We start from the raw sequence: 24636 nt of genomic DNA, 5'->3' as shown, positions 1-24636 counted from the left end.
CGCTCTTTCAGCGTGTTGGCTAATGGCAGCTCGTCTTCCTCCTTTCCCCTTTCAGTAGGGGTTCCGCAAGGCTCGGTGCTTGGCCCGTTGTTGTTTTCCTTATACATGTTGCCCTTGGGCAAGCTTATTCAATCTCATGGCCTCCAATATCATCTGTACGCCAATGATACACAACTATATCTGTCATCTCCGGAACTTTCTCCTGATGTTCACGATCGTATCTCGGCATGTCTTTCAGATATCTCAGCTTGGCTGCTTCATCGTCGCTTGAAGCTTAACATGGCAAAGACTGAATTGCTTGTTTTTCCTCCTAAACCTTCTCCTCATCTCTCATTCTCTCTTACTGTCAATGATGTTACACTTACTCCGGTCAAGGAAGCTCGTAGCCTTGGCTTTATCTTCGACTCCTCGCTCTCCTTTATTCCTCATATTGAGGCAGTAGCTAAATCTTGTCGATTTTTCCTGTATAATATTGCCAGGATTCGATCATTTTCGTCTGTCTCTTCTGCCAAGACGCTTGTTCATGCACTGGTTATTTCACGGTTGGACTACTGCAACCTTCTTCTCTCTGGCCTTCCTTCTTCTCACATCAGTCCATTGGTTTCTGTTCACCACTCTGCCGCAAAGATCATCTTCTTGGCTCGCCGCTCCGACCATGTTACTCCGCTTCTGAAATCTCTTCATTGGCTTCCAATTCACTTCAGAATCCAATATAAACTTCTCCTGTTAACCTTCAAAGCTTTTCACGGTCTAGCTCCTTCCTATCTCTCCTCTCTCATCTCACACTATTGCCCCGCTCGTGCTCTTCGCTCCTCTGATGCCATGTTTCTCGCCTGCCCAAGGGCCTCTACTTCCCTTGCTCGGCTTCGTCCATTTTCGTCTGCTGCCCCTTACGCCTGGAACGCTCTTCCAGAACATTTGAGAACTACAAGTTCAACCGCAGCTTTTAAAGCTCAACTAAAAACTTTTCTTTTTCCTAAAGCTTTTAAAACTTGATGTTGTGCAGACTTCTACTGTTACTTTCTACTGTTAGTTTTACCCTACCCTGTGCCTGCTTACCCTACCCTGTACCTGTTTGCATTCTCTTCCCCTCCTTATTGTTTTACTATGATTTTATTAGATTGTAAGCCTATGCGGCAGGGTCTTGCTATTTACTGTTTTACTCTGTACAGCACCATGTACATTGATGGTGCTATATATATAAATAAATAATAATAATAATAATAATAATAATAATAATAATAATAATAATAATGTGAGGCAGCCAGCCCAGCTGTAATATGAATATGGGCTTCTTGCATTCTGTTCAACTCTACTTCTTGTGCCTGACGCATGTGTCAAGCTGCCACAACACACTTCCTTTGTGAGTGCCTGTCTAGTCATACTTTTGGAGGGCGGGGAATCATATCTATTTATAGCAGGGATGTTGAACTTAGGCCTGTGGCCCAAATCTGGGCTGCCTGGGGTTGAAAGGCCTCTCCCTAGTTACTTGCAGAAAGGGCCTTAAGCCAAAATATACTGCGATTTGAGATATTTTAGATAATTTGGCCATTGCTCACTCCTGGAATTCAACCCTCAAGAGCTGCTCCACAATTGAATTTGTCCTTCTGACTGAAAGAGGTTTGGAACCCTTGATTTATAGTCCTGGAATTTGTTCCAAATGCTATACTGTACAAATATAATATTGTAAACTGTGAAAAACAGCTCTGAAAGGATAGTTGTGGCTTTTAGCTAGTTTCCTTGGATCGAATAAGTGACAAAGTAGTCTTGACATGGAAACAAATGAGAAATCAATTGTTCAGTTAATTCAGACTTACTGTAAAGTACAGCACTTTAGCTCATGGGCCAGCGCTCCAGTACAAGGGTCACTTAGCATAGTGCCATCTCACTGCAGGCCCACTGAAGTAAGGGGAGCTGATGCAGTTCTACTCTAGAATAAGTGTTTTGTGAATTGGTGTCAGTATGCCAGTTCTACAGAATACCGTATAGTGCAATTAACTCACATCAGTCTGCCTGTGAGCACTAATGGGTTTTTGTTTGATTTTTTTTTTTGGTGGGGGATAAGGACTTTGGCATTAGGAACCAGGGTTATAATTGAAACAGGCACAACCTATACAAACAAGAGTGGCTGTAAGTGCTCCACAAATGTTATCTTTAATAATATGAGGAAACAGGACTGTTGGGCCGTAGCTAGACCTAAGGTTTATCCCAGGATTGTCCTGGGTCAAACCTGTTCATCTAGGTGCCACACAGGGCATCCAGCGCTCTGGCAGGGACGAACCTGGGATGATCCTGGGTTAAACCTTAGGTCTAGCTACGGCCTTAGTGAGCAATTGATGTAAGGTTCTATAATGGAGGGAGTTTTGATATGTGAACATTCACCTCTATGGGAAGAACACATTTGTCAGAAAATGTGGTGAAGAAAATGGGCAGAAGATCTTTGTCTCTTATTCTAGAGCATATCTTAATTACAAAGCAGATTTTTTTTCAGATGAAGGCTCCCCATTCAGTTCTGCTTTTGCATCTAAATGGATCAATCCTAATTACCCTTTTTTTTTACATTTGTATTTTCTTCTATGCGGCAAAATAGATATGAGTGTAATTCAAGGGCTGTCTCAAAAGACCCCATGGCTGGACATAAGATGATCATTTCTTGCTCAAGATTAAAAATGCACTTGCTTGTCATTAGTGGAAATAAGTCAAAGAAAAGGCTCAAATACTATTTCCCCCTGTGTTCATAGGGTTATTGGATGCAATAGGAAGGACCACTAATTTTTACTCCATTGAATTTCAGCAGGGGATGGAGTAATTTCATTCCATGCCGCCAAACAGTGGTATGGATTGCAGAAGCCAGAATGGCACTTTCAGTTCTCTCTGATTCCATCCAATAAGGGCCAGTCTTTACCGGCTCATAGGCTTTCAGATTAGTGTTGAGCTCCATTTTCGCCTCAAATTTTTTTGGCTCAATCCTCAGGAGGTATGATAAATTCTAAACAAAATTCAGTCCTCAGGAGCGGGGTGTTTATTATGAGAAATGGCATGGGTGGCAACAGCTTATTTTCTGGGGTGGCAGTTATGAAATTTTATTCTTATTTTGAAGTAAAGTTTAAAAAATTAAGCCAATTAAAAAGAGGAGAATACATAATAATATAACAAGATTATTAAAGAAATAAACTTACTGATTGTAATTCTTAGTTTCTCATTGACTTAAAAAAAAACCCCAAACCTTTATTTTTTAAAAAAAAAAATTAAGGGATTTTTTTCTTTTGAGGTTTCTTGTGGTGACAGAGCAGAAATACTAATAATACTAATAATACTAATACAAGATTACTAAATAAATAAACACACTGATTGTAATTCTTAGTTTTTCACTGACTTTTTTTTTTAAAATATTTTTTTTTAAAAAAATGTTTGTTTTTAAATTTGAGGTTTTTCTTTTCTTTTGAGGTTTCTTGTGGTGACAGAGCAGAACCTGGCAGCTTCGTGGGCTGCCATTTTTTCCTTCAGCGCCTCTGTCTGAGTGATGTCACAGCAGCATGCAGTTTGAGAGGCATTGTTGTTCTGTGAGGTCTCACATTCCCCCCACCCCTCGTAATGCCTCTGGAGTGATTCTGCATTCTTATTGCAGAGGCATTGCAGAGGAATATGGTGGCCTGTGCCATGGGAGCTCTGCTTTAGCACAATTTCACATGCTCAAAGCCTCTGGGACTGGGAAGGAGGTAAAAACATATCTTCCTCCCTGCACTAATGACCTACCTTTATTTCCAGAGCAGGTGTGTAATTTTTTGGAAAGCAGCATGGCTTGGGCCCACTCAGGGCTGGCCCTACTATTAGGTGGTCATCTCAGGTGGGAGGTGGCAGTAAAGTGTTGGTGGAGATTGGTGTGGGTCACCTGGCCTGCTGTAAGCTAGCCTGCTGCCTTCATGTGAGGTGGAGGATGCTGTTGCATTGCTGGAGTTTTAGAACCAACTGGATATAAGAAAGAATCATCTTGCCCTGAGGGGATGGGGAAGAAGCCAATACAGCTTGGTGAGCTGCTACATGTAGCTCCCAGTGATGGCACCTCCCTTCCCCAACTGCCACCAGATGGGCATCTGAGGAAAATCTTGCCCTGAGGGGATGGGAGAAGAAAGAGATTAAGCTTGCACTAGAAAGGAGAAAGGAACATTCAGAAGAGAAGAAAGGAAAGAGGAACAGACCAGCAAAGAACATCCTGGCTGAGAAAGGACAATGGATGCAGTGCAAACCTGAGTACAAAAAGGTCCAGAATAGGTTCCACTAATCGGGGCAACTGAATCAGCCATTACCATTGCAGGGAGGGCAAGCTTTGTTTTGCTGAGAGCTTCATTCCCTTGCAGATAATCTATTGGGAGGAGGGAAGGGATAAGTCAGGGTGGGTGGGGCCCAAACCAGTGGTGGACAGAGCTAGAGCCAATAGTGCGTGGGTCACCCCTTTTCTATTTCTGCCACCCCTTTTTTCTCTCTCCTTCTTCCTATCCCATCCAGTAGGCTTCCAGGGATGGAACAGATTGCTTTTGCCAGATGTTTGAACTGATCATATACAGAGGACTTTTGCAATAAGGCTGAGGCCCACATGAAATTTGGTTGAAGGCCACAAGTTGTCCTTCCTTGGGCTGTAGGGGAACAGCTTCCTGTTTTACACTAGTTGGCAGAATGAATAGGAAAATAGTATACTGTCTCTCAGAATAATCATTACACACACCCTAGGGAAGAGTCCCTTGAAATGTCCATATTTCTTTAAAGATTGTCTCCTCAAGCTGTTAGAACTATGGGACACTGGGACAGGAGACCCAAATCCCAAAACAAATTGCCCAGTACAGATCCTAAGTAAATGAACTGAACGTCTTCATGATTCTTCCCCTCTCCCCTGCTCCACTCCAATTGGTTGTTGTATATCTTCTAAAAGAGGATGCATCACACACACACAAAATAGGCATTTTTAAAACAACAACAACAACCCTGTTCTTCTGATTTGGTGAATGAATGGGAGTTTTCTCATTGATCTCTTACTTGAAACTAGTTTCTCTAGGTGGATCAGTGCTAAAACTGAATAATTTATTTTAGTCTATGATAAACAACAAAAGACACTCCTTGCTGAAATGTAGCTGCTGGTGGCTTCCAGAAATACAGGGCTTTCAAACAGACACAGCAATTTGGAAGGCAAGCAATGGAATCTATAGCAAATTCTACATATATCCAATCTGCCAAAGTAGGAAAGAGGGCAATGAAAAAACAAAAGATCAAATGAAAAGAAGAACACCTTCCCTACAGCTCTCAACAACAATCTACAGTAGCAATTGCTACTTTATGGTGTCATAAATTAAACCAATGACTCAGTTAGGAGATCATGCCATGGGACTTTCAGTTACACCATGTCCTTGGAAAAAAATAGCATGACCCTGTCAAGGATAAATATTTTAAGTGTCCTTGATTGCTATGCAAGTACATGTCTAATGCTCCCTGGGGGATATCAAAGGGGTTAAGAAGTCCTTAAGTTTGGCTGGATTCCATTCATGTTTGGAAGGATTGTTGAATTTGAGAATGAGGAATGTCATATACATTTGTTCATATGAAACAGAAGCAAGATAAGCTAAGGCTGTGTATAGGTAGAAATTTAGATTTGCAATGTTCAATGGTCCACAGCCAAATGATTCACACACTGACTCTGAGACAGGAAGGGTGAACATGCTAGTCATTCATGAGAAGGAAAACTGGTTTCACAGGATATTGGATTCCAGAGATGTTGCCCTTCATTTGATGTGCCTACATTGTTTTCACAACATATGTTTAAAGGATAGGATAAATGTGTTGCATGAATGTGTGCCTAACAAAGAGTAATGTCTTTGTCAATCAGGCAGCTCAGGACTTCTGCAAGATCAGAAGTTGGAGGATTGGACCACTTCTGATCCTATATGATACTTTGGTAAAAGAGGATTCTAAGCACAAATTGATGCTTCCAGATAAGCCTTCCAGGTAAGGCACAGTGTACTGGGTCACAACTGAAATCTGAGACTGGAATATAAAAGCACTGTCCTATAAAATAAGAGTTTTGTTTACATATGCTATGCAATTGCAAATATAGTGTGCTGTATACTTTGGAGTGTGTTCATCCTTCTATAGAAAACAATGGCAAATCTCCAGTTGAATTTAATGCATGATCACAGTTTTCTACATTATTAAAGGAAGGCCGGGTGTTGATACCAACTAGCAGTATCCAATAAATGCACCGATCTTTATTGGGCAGAGTGTTTGTAGGATCTGAGGACAGAGGCAGTGCCCCAACCTCGGACCCAGGAGTCTGAGCTCTCTGCCCTTTCCCCTTCTGTCTTGCAGCTGGCATTTGGAAAACCATGCTGGCTGCCTCTCTAAGCTCGCAAAAGTGTCCTCAGAGATGAGGGAAATAGGGCAGTCCTGTGGCCAGAGAGGGGAGAGGACTGGGGAAATGGGGATATGAGCTACCCCAGCACTCCCAACCTCCTTCCTTTCTCCTCCACAGAGCCCTAGCTAAATGGGCAAAAATGCCTGTCTAGCAAAAACGCAGAACAGGGGAAGTGCAGAGACAAAGATTGCCTCTGCACTTTTCCCACTCTGCATCGGATGCTTGTCAATTTCTGAGTTTGGAGGTTGATGGGCATCTGGATAGGATTGCACCCATATTTATTTTATTTGTACCCCACCTTTCTACCAAGAATGGCACTCAAGACAAATTATGATATCATTTTTTTCATTACTCTCTTATTCTGATGATAGGTGTGGTTATTACCAGGGATCCTTGATGTTTACTACTTATTTGTATAGACTTTTCTGGATTTTTTTCTCCTTCTGAAAAGTGGTATAATCCAAACATATTAATATTTGGGCCTGAGATTAATATTTCAGTACATCTCTGGAGAGAGTTGAGTGAAGCGTAGTAAATTCTTAATGCAGCCAGCTCAATGTATTAGTGGAGTTGCTTATGTTATACAGCAAAAATACCATTGTTCTGGAACTTGGCTCTTAAAAACTGAATTTATATAGATTAAGAACATAGGAAATAGTCTTATACCAAGTCAGATCATTGGTCCATTGAGCTCAGTATTGCCTACCCTGACTGGCAGCAGCTTTCCAGTGATTCAGACAGGAGTCTTTCCCAGGCCTATGTGGAAATGCCAGGGATCGAAGCCATGATCATTCTTCATGGAAAGTAAGTGGTCTACCAGTGAGCTATGATCCTTCCTGTAATGTTCATCACGTACCCATTGTGAAAACGTTGTTCTGAAATTAAGTATTCATTTTTCAGATTTCTTTTATTAAAATGAAATCAAACCCAGAAACATCCCTTTTCTTATACTTCCTATGCTATCTGTTTCTGCATGTTTTTGGGATTCTATCCCTTTTTGTTTCTATTTCAAGAAAAAAAATGAAAATATATTGAACATGAACTGTGCACTGTATTCAAACATATATGTTTCATAATAAATAAAATGACTGTTCTAGATTGACAGGAAAAAGGCATTTGATGGTTTCAGTAGTACACTTTTGAAAATGCCATTCTATTCAAAGTCTGTGGAATTCTTAAAAGAAGAAGTACTTAAAACTTTTTTTAAAAATGTAGGCATTTTTGATACATTTATATTGGTCTCAGGGAAGGGACATGTGGGGTTTGCTAATAATGAATAGTTTACAACACCCAAAATAATTGACACTTTCAGCAATTTAATGTCTGAAACATGTTCCAAAAGTACAAAACACATTTCCAGTTTAAAAGCTATTAGAAGTTAAAAAAATGTCCTAATACTTCTTTATCCCCAAGAACTGTCAGATGGTACTGTTTACAACTGAATCACCAGTATTTCACTTTCTTGCCAAGAAAATCCTGTCTGCACACACAAGGCTCCTGTCGAGCTATTAATAAGAAAAACACACATTGTGACAGTCCAGAGAGGGCAAAAACAGTTAAGAGACTGGTGGCACATTAAAGACTGACAAATTTATGTCCACAAACACTGTCCATGAAAGCTTATGCCACAATACATGCCTTAATCTTTAAGGTGCCACAAGTTACTTTATTGTCCTTGCTGCAACAGGCTAAGATGGCCACCCCTCTGGGAATTGATATCAGTGCAGGTACTCTAAAGTGTATGGAGTTCTCCCACCAACAAGCACTTCCCCACTCTGTTAAATGGAAGAATCCAATTCATGAACTTAAAGAAATGCATGCTACAGATTAGGTTTCTCTAATGAAAAACAAATGGGGAGCCCTATGTGTGCAAGAGCTAGTGTGTGCATTTTTGCTCACAAAGAACGGTGACTGAGGTGCATGAATTTGGTTCTGCATGGGCAGAATAAATTGGAGTAGGCTGCATCTATAATCTCCCCCACTCCCCACCACTCTAGAAATATCAATGAAAAAGAAACTCTGATGCATGGAAAAAAATAAACTACAATCTGCAATTAGTTACATCCTCCCTGTGCTATTATATAACGGACCATACATCCTACCAGCTACAATCTGCTACATTACCATAAACAAGCTAAGCCTTGTCAAGTCGCAAGTGTATTTTTCTAGAAATCAACTCATTTCCTGAAGTAATTGACCAGTCAGATCAAATTTATACCTTGTATTAAAGGAATGTTCAGCTAAATGATTTTGAGTAATAGATTTATCTTTGTAAGAAGCAGATTAAATCATATTTCTCACCTCAAATTAAGACCAATGCCAAAAAAAACCATCAATACCATGTAAATTACAATGGCTTTTCATTAGTGTCAAACACAACTCAAGGGAAAGTAGGTGAGCTTAGGCGGCATCATGGATAACTGGCACCAATAAGCATTTGCACCCAGATAGTGTTGAAAGGTTGAAAGGAATATAAGAATGAAAAACCTAAATGGAACACATATCCCTAGTTTCCTTGCCTGAAATGCTACATTGTAACCTGTAACCCAGGGAAAACAGCAAATTCTCCATCATATAGGAACAGTTAACACACATTTGTTATATGACAGTGTCTGGTGTACTTAGCAAAATTCTCATACTTGAAAGGAATTGTTGTTGTTGTTGTTGTTGTTGTTGTTGTTTTCAGGCAAAGGAATAAAGAAAATCTTTTTCTTTGATGAGAACAGATAAGGTGACTTTTAGGCTTTGTGACAAAAGTGGCCATGTCCTGTACTTCTTCCATATGTTCATCATCCTTAAGATGCATGAAAATGCAGAAACAGTTTCTAGAGATAGAGGTATCCAACCCAGTATACCAAGTTGAACAGCAGGAATGATGTAGGGAAAAAAACCCTTGAATAAGAGTCGAGTTCTAAAATGTCTATGTGTACCCGTCCTTTCCTCCATGAGCCAGATTTACATTCTTCATAACAGCAGAAAAAGCTCTGACAGTCCTTCCCATCCAAACATTCATAGATACAATTGTCTTCAAATTCTTGCCAGTACATGGCATTATTCAATGCGATGACTGTAGGAGGAGGTCTCATCTCTAGTACCGAATAATTCTATGAAAGGAAAGGAAAGAGAGAAGAGAATGTACCTTTACCACCAACACAAGGGGGATTTTAATTTTTTAAAAAAAATGTGTTGTGGAAGTCAAAAAGAAAACAAAAATGACAGCTGTGCCAATATATTGCTCATGACACACAGGAATCTCAGAGGAATCAATTTTGGGGGTAGAGGTTAAGCTGGCTCAACTCAGTGTGTGCTGGATTGGGCGTGCTCATGGTTTCCCGCTTTTTTAATTTGTACAAATTTATGGCTTGGAACATTTATGGAAATCATGATTTGTGCAAAATCATGGCTGTAAATAGTGCAATTTGCACATAATTGTAGGTATAGATGATCCTTTATGTCTACATTTTTTTCACAGAACTTGTGCTATTAATGCCTGTGATTTTGCACAAATGGCATTTCTGCGATTTGTGAATTTGCATAAATCACAGCTCACGGACAAAAATAAAAAAGACATGCTGTCTCGCTGGGTACCCATGGACCGTCTGGTAGCTTGTCCCACATGAATGCCAGGATTGGGCAACCGCCTGGAGTCTAGTGAGCAGAGCACAAACAGGACACAGGGGAGTTTGCCCCAAATGCCCTTTTATCAAGGGGAATTCTTCATTCATTTCTAACGTTTCTGAAAGAACTCTGGTTTTGTGAACCGCCCAGAGAGCTTCAGCTATTGGGTGGTATAGAAATGTAATAAATAAATAAATAAATAATAAATAAACTACTCAGGGCTGCCTCCCTTCTGGTTTACCCAAGGAACCCTGAAGTGTAACTAACACTTTACTTTTTGGTGTGCAAATACTTTGGACCAATCAAAACATGCAGAAAAATCATGAAGTGTAGATTTCCTAGAAATTTGATGCTTTAGACTGCAGGAGGGAATTGCTTGTATCAGTGCTATCTCATCTTAAAAAACAGCACATTGAAAAGTTGCATGTTGAAAGGGTTGAGGAGCCCAGTTTTCACTGGTTTCTATGCCACTGGTATTTTACAGTTTGGGACTGTGACCATCAGCCCGAGACAATAAAATGTGCTCTGCATGTTTACTTTTCTGTCAGCAAGTATGTGCTTATTATCCCTCTCCCACTGAAATCAGCGAGCAAATCACTTAACTGGATCATGTCCAGAGCCTTCTTTAATAAATCCAGCATGGTTGAACATTGACCAGGAGACTAACACTGAAAACTTACAACTAGGCCCGATCTACACCAAGCAGGATATAACACTTTAAAAATTGTATGAAAACGGTATATGTAATGTGTCCTGGGCCTGAACAGTTGTTATAACCATTATAAACCGTTATAAGCAGTAGTGTAGATCCTGCCTAAATCCTTAAGATTAATAGACACATTGGGCTGGATCCAGATTTAGTCACTCTTAGAGCAGACCCATTGAAAACACATGTCTTAAGTTAGTGACTAACTTAAGTCCCATTTATTTCAATGGGTCTACTCTGTGTATACTCTAGGTTGAATTCTTTTTGCAGACCTGTTTCATTTTGTTTTTAATTAAAGCAAACCTTTAAGAAGCATTACAAAGAAGTATTTCTTTCTTTCAGTCTAATTTCTATTTGTATCCATGAAGCTCAAGATTGGGAAGGGTGATTTATTAAAATAAAGCCCAATAAAAATTAATACAATATACAAGTTATATTATATTAATGTGTCAATGCGCTCTAAATAAATAAATATCCATACTTACCATCATATGACCAAAACTGACATCAGGAAGCTCAAGTAAAGGAAATAAGAGAGGAACAATTTAGAATGATTTATAAGAATACACATTTTATGCTATAGAAGTTTTAAAGGTTTTTGCTAATATCTCAAACATTATTTTAAAAAGGGGGAAAGTAAGAAATCTCATAAAATGTGTAACACCATGATCCTACTCATATCTGCTAAGAAGTATCCCCCACTGATTTAAAACTAAGGCTGTAATCCCAACCTCACTTATCTATCACTTCACTTTTTATTGGAAATACGATATTGATTGTATAATTTGATGGTTTCCTCTCCTTTTAATGTAATTATGGCTAAAACCTACACAGGTTGCCTAATAAATATATGTAAGTCCCACAGAAATCAGTGGAACGTACTTCTGAGTAGACATGCATAGGATTGTGCTGGTAGATCTCTATAGTTTACATCTAACAGAATTGTTGAGATCCTGGGCATCATCAGATGAGTGTTTAATCGCATGGTCGTTATTGCCCACTCACTTTCTTGCGCATCCTTTTGACAATGCCGTCTCCCTCCTGCACATCTCCCGCCCTTTCTGGACCTTTTTCCATGACAAAATAGATCCTGGTAAATCAGACTTATTTTTTTAAAGCAAAACATTTCCTGGTGTGTGCAGGAAAAACAGCGCAATAAAAAATAAACTGAATGGACCACTGCTTCCTTGTTGTTATTGTGGGACAGCAGCAGGAGGTCATAGTGATGGCAGGGAAAACATGACCACCCTCCCCTGCGGTCTGATGACACTCACTAACTATGGACAATATTCAAAGCAAGATAAACACTTTTAATTTCCATGGCTTTCAATGGTAAACAATAAAACGTATGCTTAATTTCAAAACAATGGGACTAACAAATCTTGAATAGGCTCTGTCATAAGTTTCATGACAAGGGAGCAATCCCCATTCACTTCTTGTTTTAAGTAAGTCATTCCAAAACCAAACAAAAGAAGTGTCACAGACATGCTATGTGAGGGAGAACAATTTTTTTTATTTTACTTAGCAGCGTTCATCCTCAGTTTGGTTTATATGTGGGATGAAAGAGGAGCAATCTAGAAATCCTATCGTGGGAGAGATACATCTGCTCCCTACTGCAGATCCTGGATAACAAAAAGATCAACACAGTGATAAGTGGGCACATCGCTTTCCCATCAAGGGGCTTCCAGATTGCAGCCCAATTTCATAGAAAGGATGCTATGCATTTGCATGTATGGGGAATTAAAAAAGAAAAAGAAGGGAAAATATCACTGTGGAAGTAACACACATTTTCTTATATGAGGAACAGGAAAGGGAGAGAGAGAGAGAGAGAGAGAGAGAGAGAGAGAGAGAGAGAGAGAGAGAGAAGAGCAAAACCATAGCAGAGATGAAACAATGGAAGCTTTGAGCCAAGGGTTACTTGCCATGAATCATGAGTCATGGAGTGCTTCCAGATTAGGCTTTTACTGTGCAATCATACTGCCTCATTTGCAGAGTTTTACTGGGTCATAAGACTGGCCCCCTGAATTCTTCTATTGTTCTCTATATGCAATGATTATGCAAATAAACTGAGCAGCGCTTCCATGCAAACTTTTCACCCATGCCCTGTGCTTGCATTTTGTACATTCCCTGTGCTTATTCCTGACTTACACTCCTCCATAGACACTTTCCTATCATACAGCACTATGTGTAATAACAACATTGGCTTGTATCCAGGGACTGAAACCACTCAGTACAACCCAACGTCTGTTAGTGCAGAAGATTCATTCCCCCTTCAAATTTCATGTCATCTTACCGACTTTTTCTTCTTTCTACAGTGCGGCTTCCTGCAGCTTGAGTAGTAGTTGAGGGTTGCATACTCCATCAGAGCAGCAAAGACAAATAAGAAGCACACGGTCACAAACAAGTCCATGGCAGTGACGTAAGAGACACGGGGCAAGGAATTTCTTGCAATGGTGCTGAGAGTTGTCATGGTTAACACTGTGGTGATACCTGTAGAGAGAAGTAGGCATGTTTTGTCTGTGAAGGGAAATGTTTGGATAATAGAACTATGATTAAATTATTACCCCCATATTGCAATAGCACACTTCAATCTTTACAGTATTTACTGTTCACTGAAAAGACTTAAATCATGGGAGGATCACCAGTGGCCCTCTAGATCCTGGACTACAGTTCACATCAGTCCCAGAAAGCATGGCCAATGGTTCCACTCCAATGTAATAAATGACGAACTGAAAACTTTGAGGGACCTCAGTAGAATCAGCTGTAGGTGGGAACAGGGTTTCATGTGTGATCAGGAACCATGGTTGCACCAGGGCTCCTGCCCATGCCTAAGGCCTGATAGGCCTTATCCATGAACATTTATACATGTATAGACCTCTTTCTCAACTTCAGCTGAATGTGTAGGGCCAGGTGGTACAATCCCCTCCCACTCCATGCAGTCACTCCACCCATAGAGGATCAGGTGAGAACAAGGCTCTTGTTTCTACTTCTAGTTTGGCAGATCTGTGTAACCAGGGATAGCAAGAAGAAGCTGTTACTTGACAATTCCTATATGAGCTCCCCTAGGGCATGTGGACGTGCCCTGTGCACTCTCCTGTCCTTGGAGGGCCATCAGAGCCCTCCAAAGGTAAATCACTGGAGAGAATGCCTATCATGAGTTGAAGTGATCGTTTGCTTCTTAAAGACTGGTACCTAGACAGGACCAGTCAAATTGGCAGATGATTCCCCCTCCTCTTGGGCACGTCCACTCCCCTCTTACTGGTAAAAGACAGATATAGTCTTTTTAAAAAAATTCTTCTTGTTGTTTATTCAGCAACACTGCTGCTTTTAATTCCACCCCTCCTTTGTTTATTTATTTATTTATTCCATTTTATATGCATTACTGGCTTTGAAACTATCCTTGGCTCACTTCCTTGTGCCCCCAGAAATGTCTGCTGCCTGCCTGCCTTCCCTCCCTCCTCCCCTGCCCACCTCGCAGGGATGGTTTTTGTGTGTCTTGCTTTGACTCAGGGGAGAAGTCCTTCCTGTGCTCAAGTTCCAAATCAATTTTTCAAGTGTGGAAGAAGATTCATATTTAGGTTTATCTCTACTCCCCAATTCATGGCATGTTGGGATTTCTTTTGAAATGGGCCCATTGAGCTGTCTGCAGATACTGGGGTGTCCAACTTTCATAAATTCCCCAAAAATCCGGGGATGATGGGATTGGCTTGAAACTTGGCGTCCATGTGGACACATGGGTAAGCTGTCATGGGACCGAAGGTGAGGTTTCTGACATGCAAATTGACATAGTTGTAAAATGGGACTTGATTTGGGGTGAGTTAAAAGGTTAGAGCCCCGCCAGAAATCAGGGGATGATGGGATTGCCTTGAGTCTTGGCATGCATATGTATCCCTGGATAAGCTATCATGGTGCCGAGTTTGAGTTTTCTAACATGCAAATTGATGGAGCTATTGAAAGGGGTGTGAATAGGGTGCCCGATTTTCAAAAATTCCCCAAAAATCAGGGGATGATGGTATTGGCTTGAAACTTGGCATCCATGTGGACACATGGATAAGCTATCATGGTAGTGATTCTGAGGTTTCTAATGTGCAAATTGACAGAGCTATCAAAAGGGGTGTGAATTGAGGTTATGGGTGGTGCGTTAGAGGTTAGAGCCCCGCCAAAAATCAGGGGATGATGGGATTGCCTTGAGTCTTGGCATGCATGTGTATCCCTGGATACGCTATCATGGTGCCGAGTTTGAGGTTTCTAACATGCAAATTGACGGAGCTATCAAAAGGGGTGTGAATGGGGTGCCCGATTTTCAAAAATTCCCCAAAAATCAGGGGATGATGGGATTGGCTTAAAACTTGGCGTGCATGTGTATACGTCCATGAGGTGTCATGGTGCCAAACTTGAGGTTTCTAACTTTAACAGAAAAAAAGTTGTATACCTTTTTAGCTTTCAATGCAAGCCTATGGGGGAAAAATGGAGCTCCGATCCGGATCCGGAGCTCCGCAGCGGAGTGGAGCGGACATAGGTGGAGTGGGGGCGGAGTGGAGCGGCCCGATCCACAAATCGCGGATCTGGAAGAGAAGCGGAGCAGGGGGTCCATGCACACCCCTAGTATATAGCATGCATCAGTAAATGATTTTACATCTCTATTCTCCACTCAGTATCCTCTTTTTGATTATATTCATTATTTCACCATGAATTGTCCCACATACTAAGAGCTCTGCTAAAGGGGATGAACCTTTTTCTTCATACAACCAATAGCGTTTGCCAACAGCCCTAGTATTTTACTAATTAATTTCACCGACTGAGTAAAATTTCCCCCGATGTTTCTCAATTGAGGTTAATAGAGCTATGCCGAAGGAGCTTTTGGCCCAGTGAGTCTCCCCATTCATTCTGACAAATTAACAGTAATGATATAGTAGCATAAGGATATTTTTCAGCAGGTAGCCCTTGGCTGTATTGCAAACAAATGTTCATTGCAATATTTTCTTGCAATCAGGCACTCTTGACTACTTCTGCTCAAATAGTTTCCTCTTTCAGGCTGAAATAAATGTCAAACCATCAAACAAACAGAATCCACGAGTTTACTTTCAAAAGCTTGCTTAAAAATCACCATAACAGAGTAGTGGATGGTGCTTTAACTGGAAACCTTTAAAGAAGCAATTCATCTCTGGAGGTTACTTTCTAGTGGGTATGTTTGATTTTGAACTTTACATTTAAGATGTGTTTTTTTGGCAAGCAATTAGTGGTGCTAATCAGGGAGTTTGCCTTCCCCAAACCTTATTAGTCTCGTTTTACAAATGGGGAACAGAGGCTCAGATACACACACATAAGGATACATCTCAAGAGCTCAGTCAAGGGCTTGCAAAACAAGCACCACTGATCAAGTGCTTGAGAGCAGGGCTGGGGCAAACATTGCTGTACTCACAAGCTGTTCCATGCAGGGTGAATAGGGATGGGTTCACCCCGACCTTGCAACCCACCTCTGCTGCCTCACCCTTCCCTTGCCTTGGACTAGTAGCGGCTTCATTGCTTCCAGTTTTCAGCAGAGTGTGATTAATCCTTGAGGAGATGCCCCCCAGGGCCTTCTCCCCACAGCAGAAATTCTGTGCACAGCATCCTTTTCTTACTGGGGAAAGGACTAGGACTATAAGTCCCATCATCTCCATTGGGAAAATGATATTGTGCCTTCTCAATGAGGGAGAAGCGCCTCTGGTTTGTATTTTTATTTATTTCTTTTATTAAAACACTTACTAAAACATTTGTATCCCACCCTATATCACAAGGATTACTAGGAGACATGATGGCAGCAGTGTCCTTCTTTTAACACTTAGCTACTCCAGTGCTGCAAGCAACGGAAGAGCTGCAATCAGCAGCCCAGTGTGGTGCCATGCTATCCCATGATGCCTCAGTCAAAATGATGCTACATCAATGATGCATTGTGGGGGAGCAAACTAACCAAACAAGAGGGGGTGGGGTAAAGATAGGTGAGACTCTTAAAATCCAGTCCAGGAATTCTTCGAAGTAACCTTTGAAAAGTTGCTGTAATTGCCCTAAAGAAGGAAAAGGAGACTGATTTTGTTGGGTATTCTTGCTTTCTCTGCTAGAAGCAAAACTATGGTCCTCTGCCACCCCCTCCATTTAGCTCTTCTTTCTCCTTCCCCCGCTTCCTCTTGGGAATGAGGTGGGGGACTCATTGCTCCCAATACACATCTTTTCTCTGCTTCTCTTCTGGTGCCTCCCTCCTGACCCATTCCAGGAGATGAAGCCCAGTGGGGCAGCACTGCCATCCTGGAGGCCATGCATGAGCTGGGCCTAGCTACTTTGGGGGGCATTGTCCTTCCTCCAGCTTGCCTGCCAGCCCACCTCCATCCTTTGGAGCTTGTCCCCTTGCATGACATTACGGAACATCCCTAGCCCATCTGCCTTATTCTCCAGCAGAAGTGGGGCAGAGACAGCAGAATGGGCTTATACTGCCAGCTGAATTCAAGCTGTGAGCTGGGGATTCTCCACCTCAGGTTCAGCTGCTCTGATGTTTGGAGCCAAAGTGGGGTCACTCAAGCAAGGTGACCAACAGAAGATGCTCTCTCTCTCTCTCTCTGCTCTCACCTTAGCATGCTGGGGGTTGTACAGAGGACAAGAAGGGCCATCTCTTCAGAATAAGGCACCTGGCCATCTCATTGCTAAGACATCTGTTGAATGAGGCCATGGTCTTGAAACACAAGACCTTACCTTGCTGCACAAATCTGCTGGATTTTGGTGACTGCAAGGCACTAATCTCCATCAGGCATCTTTCAAACTTTCTGAAATTCCAGCTCCTGTTCACTGCCTCTACAACTGAAACATTTCTAACCTTCTAAATTTCCCACTGGCCGGAGAGGCAGTCAGACATTTAGAAGTTAATGCGGTGTTGTGATTAAACTTCTAACCTACGCCTCCTTCTAATCAGATTGGGAACAGAGGTGCACAGTGATAAGCAATCTGCTTCTGGAAAGCCAGGGCCAGAGGCTTTTGCCAGCTGCATAAAGCCACTTGACATTTACACCGTCTTTGTTCTTCGATAAAAGTCAAGCATTGTGAAAATATAATTCAAGAGCATGCTCTGTCATTTCATCACACTTTTGATGGAGAAAAGCTATTCACAGCTGTTCCTGATCCTTCCTTGTCTCTATCACTATGCCTAATTTAAAAGAAGAGGGAGAGGAAATGTGGCTATGTCTGGTTCTCACTTACAGCAGCCCCCCTTCCAATATGCTAGTAACAGAAATAGTGGCAGTTTAAAATATGTCCCTCAGGACCAGTGGAAGCTGTGGCTCCAATTTTGTTGGGGCCATTAATTTATTCTAGGTTTCAGTCAGAACCAGCCAGAATGCTAAAGGAGTTATCTAAGGTACTTAACCTATTTTGGGGGATAGGATCTAGCACTTTGCATTGCTCCTTCAGAGTTATGTCTGGTTCTGACTGAAAGCCAGAACGGATTCACAGCCCCACCAAAATCAGAGCCACCAGCTTCCACTGCTTGGGTCTGTTAGATTGTATAGATCAGCTTTCCCCAACCTTCTGCCCTCTAGATGTTTTGGACTTCAACTCCTAACAGCCCTAACCAGCTTGGCCTGTGGTCAGGAGTGCTGGGAGTTGTAGCCCGAAACATCTGGAAGGCACCAAGTTGGGGGAGGCTGGTCTAGATAGAATCTTTAAGAGAGTTCACAATTCTTTCCCATCTGATATCTGTGAAACCTATTTCCCTGGGGGCTTCTGGGAAAGAAAAAGAGCAGCAGCAGTCAATTTCAAACCCCCTAAATATAGATGGAGGTTTAGTCTCCTGCAACCCCAAACTCAAACTTTCAGCTCAGCATTCAGGTAGGCAACCCGGGTTGGGGCAGCTGTTTGAGGCATCAAGCCCTCCCCACTGCCTCCTGACTATTGTCTTTTCAGAGCTTGAGCTGGCTACTGGAATAGAAGATGAAAGATTTACTAAGCCTGTTGTCTTTTCAGAGCCTGAGCTGGCTACTGGAATAGAAGATGAAAGTTTAACTAAACCTGTTTTCCCAACAAGATCTGGTGCATTTCACTGCTGCTTGCACTGATAGTGAGATGCAAACACCATAGTTAAAACTTGTCATGTAACGGCTACTTGCACATGCAGAATTCTTTGTTTGGGTAGTGGGGCTTTGTGGCCATGTGTAGGGGCATGCTAACCTTAGGGTAGCCAGGTGGCCTATATTAGAGATGACAGTCCTGTATTTTGGAGAGCTGGTGGTGTCCTCTATTTGAAGAGTTGTCCAGTTTAATCATAAAGAACCATGAGAAAAGTGAGCAGGGGCATTGAATTCATCCATCAACCGTTGGCATCTGGACAGAAGCCCTAGCAGGCACAGAGAACACCTAATTTTATGTCATTGATCTATATTGCATTGTTGTACTAATGTTGTTCCCTGCCTCGATCCAAACAGAGAGGCAGGTAAGAATTATTATTATTATTATTATTATTATTATTATTATTATTATTATTATTATTATTCCAGGGGCCACATGGTGGTGGTGGGCAAGGTTAGAGCCAGCAGTAGGTGGAGTTTCAAAGTAGGCCAAGACCCACATAGAAATATGCCAAAGGCCTCCTTTGGCCCTGGGGCCGCAGGTTTCCCACCCTTGTTTTAAAACTTTGCTATTACAGGAAGCTATACCGTATGATCACAGGCTCACACTCAATCGCTGTTGATCTTCTTTTTTTTACTGTGACATAAAAATTGCACATTCACAGTTAAATACATGTTTACTTATTCATTCATTTTTGCCTCAATTCTCCATAGCTCTGAATTGTCATTAAAAAGATAAGATAATCTGTGTTATTAACTACAGATGGGGCTGGTTCAAACTAGTGGAAAAAGAGCTGCCCACTATGACTGGAAGGAACTAGCATTTAGCTATATTGATGGATTGGAAAACATCACTAGCTAGTGGGAGGCCAATGCACGGAATATATTTTGGGAACTTGTTTCAGCTGTCACTGAGCATCATGGTCCCAAATGTGACCTCTCTTGCTATTTACGTAGGATGGGATGATTCCAGCCAAATACCAACAAAACAAAGACTCTGCTACATGACCATGTACAATCCATGAGTTGTTTACTAAGCAATTGAATGCCAGATATCATAGGGTGGCCATGTGTCCTCTTTTACAGAGGACAGTCTTTTATTGAAGAGCTGCTAGTAGGCCATCCTCTATTTGAAGGCATTGTCTATTTGAAGGACAGTCCTGTCCAGTTCTGGTTTAAAGAACCATAAGGACTGTTGTCCATCAATTCAACAGTGAGTACCTGGACAGCAGACTGAACAGGCAGGTACACAGGTCACCTGGTCACGGTCTTCTGCCCTATGGTGAGATATACTGTATTTCTATTTAAATTATAGAACAGCTTTGGCTATTGGACAGTATAGAAATGAACTAATTTAATTCCTTTCTGCAATTGCGCATTAGCGCAAAAACATATCTGTGCAAGTGTGCATTTTCGCAACTGCGCAATTGCATGAGACTCCCTCCCATAAATTGCCTTAATCCGCTTGTCTCAGAAAAAGCCATTCCACTGTGAAATCTGCTGGCTGGATTCATAGAACTCTAAACTCATTGGAATCCATTGCGGATTTCTCTGACATCCCTGGGGGGAAGTATCCCTACCGGAGAAGGAAAACCCCAAGTAGCTTGATGAGAACTGAGAATGCTCAGTTGGCATGGAATGATGAATGACGGTGGTGGTGGTGGGGTAGGAACAGAACAGAACACCCGGGTAGGGTTAGGGCAAAACATTCCCTAGAAGAGGCTGGCTCTCTGGCTGGCTGGGGTCCTGAATAGGAACACTTTACACGGCAGGGTTTTGTGGTAGCTCCCTCTTGTCTAACCTAATATTAAGATTGTTACAAACTGCAAACTGGCTGCCATCGTCTCAAGCCATACATACTCTGACCCAGAATTATCTGGTAACTGAGAACATCCGTCGAGCATTTAATCTTCCATAGTGGAGATTAGCTGCTTCCAAACCCATTGATTAATATCAGAGAGGAGATGTGCCCAATCAGAGCTTCTAACATCTCCTAAAAGATCAGGTGTCAATGCTGTGTGTGTGTGTGTGTCTCAATTGAATATCTCCATATTTGGAAAATGCTAAGTGGGGTGAGGGGTAGCTTTGATATAGACAGCTGTGACTAACCAATTAGAAATTGCCACAGCGCAGTCCATGACCATGTTCTCCTCCAATTGCAGTGTTCGGGGGAGTGGGAAACACTAACTGGTTGCTGGTTCTGGCTGTGTGGGTGAGAAGGAGTGCATTTCTGCTCAGACTCATAAAAGTCAATCATCCACAGTGAAAGTGCTGCTGGGCTGGCTGGCATCATGCGTGAGTAAGCTTCTACACCTGAGTCTGTCTTTATCCAACTTGAGGAAGGGTACTGATAAGCTTGATAGTCAGCACACCATTTTATGCTTTGGGATTGAACCTAATAAAAGTATTGTTTTATTGCTATCCCTCTATGGAATGGGTATCAGCCAGGAATATGCCTATATTTGCGGAATGCAAGCTGATGATAGCTAGAGATAAGAACATAGGGCCATGCTGGATTTGACCAAGGGCCTTGCTAGACCTACCTTATAATGTGTCTGGGAGTCGGGGCGACAGCGCGCTACAGCTAGCACACGCCGTCGCCGTCTTCTACACGCAACACGCGATGGGGCAAGGGGAAGCCCTGTTGTGTCGGCCATTTTTTTCAGTTAAAGGGGCCATGTGCGCTGGAGAGCCGCCGGAGAAGGTAAGTGGTTTTTTTTAAAAAAATAAAGCCTCCCGCTCCCCCTGCCCCTGATTCCCCCCCTGCCCGCTCGCTCGTCCTCCCGCCGTCTGCCAGGCCTGTCCCCGTCCCCGATCTTCTCCCCCCCGCTTGCCAGGCCCGTCCTTCTTCCCTCGCCCCCAGCCCCCATCCGCCATGCCTGATGCCCGCTCAACCCCCAGCCCCCGTCCGCTTGCCATTCCCTATGCCCGCTCTTCCCCTGACCGCATCTTGCCAGGGACGATGCCCGTCCTTCTCCCCCCCCCTCTCATGCCGGGTCCGGCCTTCCCCCACAGCCCCTATCTCCCCCCACCGGGATCCCCCCCGGCCCAATGGGCACAGCGCTCGTATGACCGCTGTGCCCAGTCCGTGGCTTCTCCCAGTTACTCGCGAGTAAGCGAGCAGCCACAAAAAGCCACGGACCCTGCTAGACATTCCGCAGCCCCGGCCTCAGGCCGGGGCTGTGTAACAACCGGGCCATAAGCGAATCCGCTTATGCCAGGTTAAGGGAGGTTTTAGCGCGGCCTGACCCCGGATTCCCCTGTGCGTCATCTGGATGCACAGGAGGGAAACCGGACCTCACACCGCGCTAATGCCTCATCTAGCAACGGCCCAAGTGTCCATCTAGTCTAGCACTCCATTCCTACAGTGGTCAACTAGCTGTTGACCAGGAACCCACAAGCAGGACATGGTGCTCCCACCCATGTTCCCCAGCAATTATATATAGGCTTACTGCTTCTGATACTGGAGGTAGTAGCACCTAGCCATCATGACTAGTAGCCATTGAAAGCCTTCTCCTCCAGAAATTTATCGAACCTCCTTTTAAAACCATTGAAATTGGTAGCGAAGTACTTCCTTTTATCTATCCTGAATCTCCCACCAATCAGCTTCATGTGATGACCCAGGTTCTAGTATTATGGGAGAGGGAGAAAAATGTCTCTGTATCCACATTCTCCATACCACACATAATTTTGTACACCTCTGTCAGGTCTCCCTTACCCTCCTTTTTCCAAGCTGAATAATCCCAGCTTCCCTGATAGGGGAGATGCTCCAGTCCCTTGGTCATTTTAATTGCCCTTTTCTGCACTTTTTCCAGCTCAACATTTTCAATTATTTTTAGCTGTGATGACCCAAACTGCACACAGTATTCTAAATGTGGTCGCACCATAGATTAGTATAAAGGCAGTGTGATATACAGTATATGAAACCTCAAATGCTCATAAAACAATTGTTCATTGGAAGTTAGGATTTTCTGTATTTCAAACAAACAAAAAAGCCTAGTAGGATTCACATACATAAAACAGATTTTTCCTAGATCTTACCTAGGGCTGTTCTTGCTGGTGTGGCATCTTTTTTAATCCAAAAGGATACCCAGGATAAGACAACTGTTAATATACAGGGAATGTATGTTTGAATAGTGAAGTATCCCATTCTTCTACTTAAATCGAAGTATATAGTCATGACTATGTAATCACCTGCAAGAATAAAAATTCATATCATTTGATAACTGGCTTGCATCAGCTCATTTACAATTCAGTGGGTGTCTTGGTTTACTGAAGAAGAAAACAGGGTACAATTCTCATGCAATGTTAACTGCCATAGCCATCAGAGCTGCCTTTATATCAGGGATGTCAAGATCACATGGTCTGGAGGGCCAAGCCTCCCAACTAGCAGACACTCAACAGTTATACCCAATAATTTTGACTACACAAATGCTAACTCCATCTGAATTTGACATCAAACAACATGAATTAGAACCTAAAATTAGAAGCTAAACTGGCAACATCTATTCTTAAACATTTTATAGTATAAATATTTGCAAATAATGGTCTTTGGTGTCCACAACACGGCCTTACATGAAGCCTCAAGAATTGCTGATAGTGCTATGCCAAAATCTGTCCTCCAGTTTCCTGAACATTTTCTTTCCCCATGTAAGCAACTTCCATCTTTCTGCCTAATGCTTGGGGAGTGCTTAAAATTCCTTTTTAAAATGGTGTTTCTGGCCTTGACTTATTTTTATACTTATTTTATGGTGCTTCGTGTGTGTGTGTGTGTGTGTGTGTGTGTGTGTGTGTGTGTGTGTGTTTCTTTATATTACACACAACTCAATGACTCTGCAGCCTCCCCAGCTGCCTACATTTCCATTTCTTGAAAAATCCCTGTGGGAGGAGTTACCTCACGTTGACATTCCTTTTGGGTGACCATCTGTCTGGTTTCCCCTGGACAGGTCCAGAAATTGGGGGTAGGGCAAACTGGGGTCCAGGGGATTTTTAAAATTATCTTAATATTGTCTGGGAAAAAGTAGTGCAGAAATGGGACTCTCTAGGCACTACCAGGGCCCATCTGGGCTTCTCCTGGGTCATCGCCATAGCAATGATCCAGAGGAAGCCCAGATTGCTGCTCCAGAGAGGCTGGAGAGGCCCGTTTCCATACTTCCAGAAATGGGCCTCTCCAGCCCTGCCCATGGCCTATCCGGGCTCCTTCTGGGTCGTTGCTATGGTAACAACCCAGGCGGACCCAGATCACTGTGCAGGAGTGCCTACAGAGGCCTGTTTCCACACTTCTGGAAACAGGCTTCTCTAGACACTCAAAGGGCCCATCTGGGTTTCTTCTGGGTCATCGCTATGGCAACATCCCAGAAGGAGCCCTGATGCCCATTCAAAAGAGGCTGGAGAGGCCGCATTCCACTCTTCCGAAAACGCGACTTCCAGTCCCTCTGGTCTCCAGTTGCCCATCGGGGCTTCATAGAAACAAAGAATCATAGAATTGTAGAGTTGGAAGGGGCTTATAAGGCCATTGAGTCCAACCCCCTGCTCAATGCAGGAATCCACCTTAAAGCAATGCAGGAATCCACCTTCTCCTTGGCCGGCACAATGGTGCTAGCCAAGAAAAGACGTGGATCACTGCTCAGGGGGTGAGTTCCAGAGGCCTTTGGGGGCCCTCCCATCTGGGCTTCTACTTGGCTGGTGCAATGGCCAATGACTGGTCCACCTGGCTATGAAGACGATGGCGGTGGTGGCAGCACAGACATGGCAGTGCAGCATGGAGGTATGTGACTGTGGACCCTGCCTTTTCAGGGTTTCTGGTGTTGCTGGGAATTCTA

At 42.7% G+C, this 24636-nt stretch overlaps 1 protein-coding gene across 1 annotated transcript in view; it reads right to left on the bottom strand.

Annotated features, from left to right (window-relative positions):
- Positions 1-9225: 9225 nt before the first annotated feature.
- GABRG3 (gamma-aminobutyric acid type A receptor subunit gamma3) overlaps positions 9226-24636 on the bottom strand; it is a 356799-nt gene continuing 341388 nt past the window's right edge. Inside the window, exons 7-10 of the mRNA XM_063127500.1 lie at positions 22856-23008; positions 13018-13214; positions 11210-11239; positions 9226-9504 (exon numbers count right to left, since the gene is read on the bottom strand). Of these exons, the coding sequence (XP_062983570.1) occupies positions 9226-9504; positions 11210-11239; positions 13018-13214; positions 22856-23008 (659 nt within the window). The remainder of the gene's footprint in view (positions 9505-11209; positions 11240-13017; positions 13215-22855; positions 23009-24636) is intronic.

Source organism: Elgaria multicarinata, chromosome 5 (assembly GCF_023053635.1).
Source record: "Elgaria multicarinata webbii isolate HBS135686 ecotype San Diego chromosome 5, rElgMul1.1.pri, whole genome shotgun sequence".
Classification (NCBI taxonomy): Eukaryota; Metazoa; Chordata; class Lepidosauria; order Squamata; family Anguidae; genus Elgaria; species Elgaria multicarinata.
Note: the sequence above shows the minus strand (reverse complement) of the source record. Positions and strands in the feature narration are given on the sequence as shown.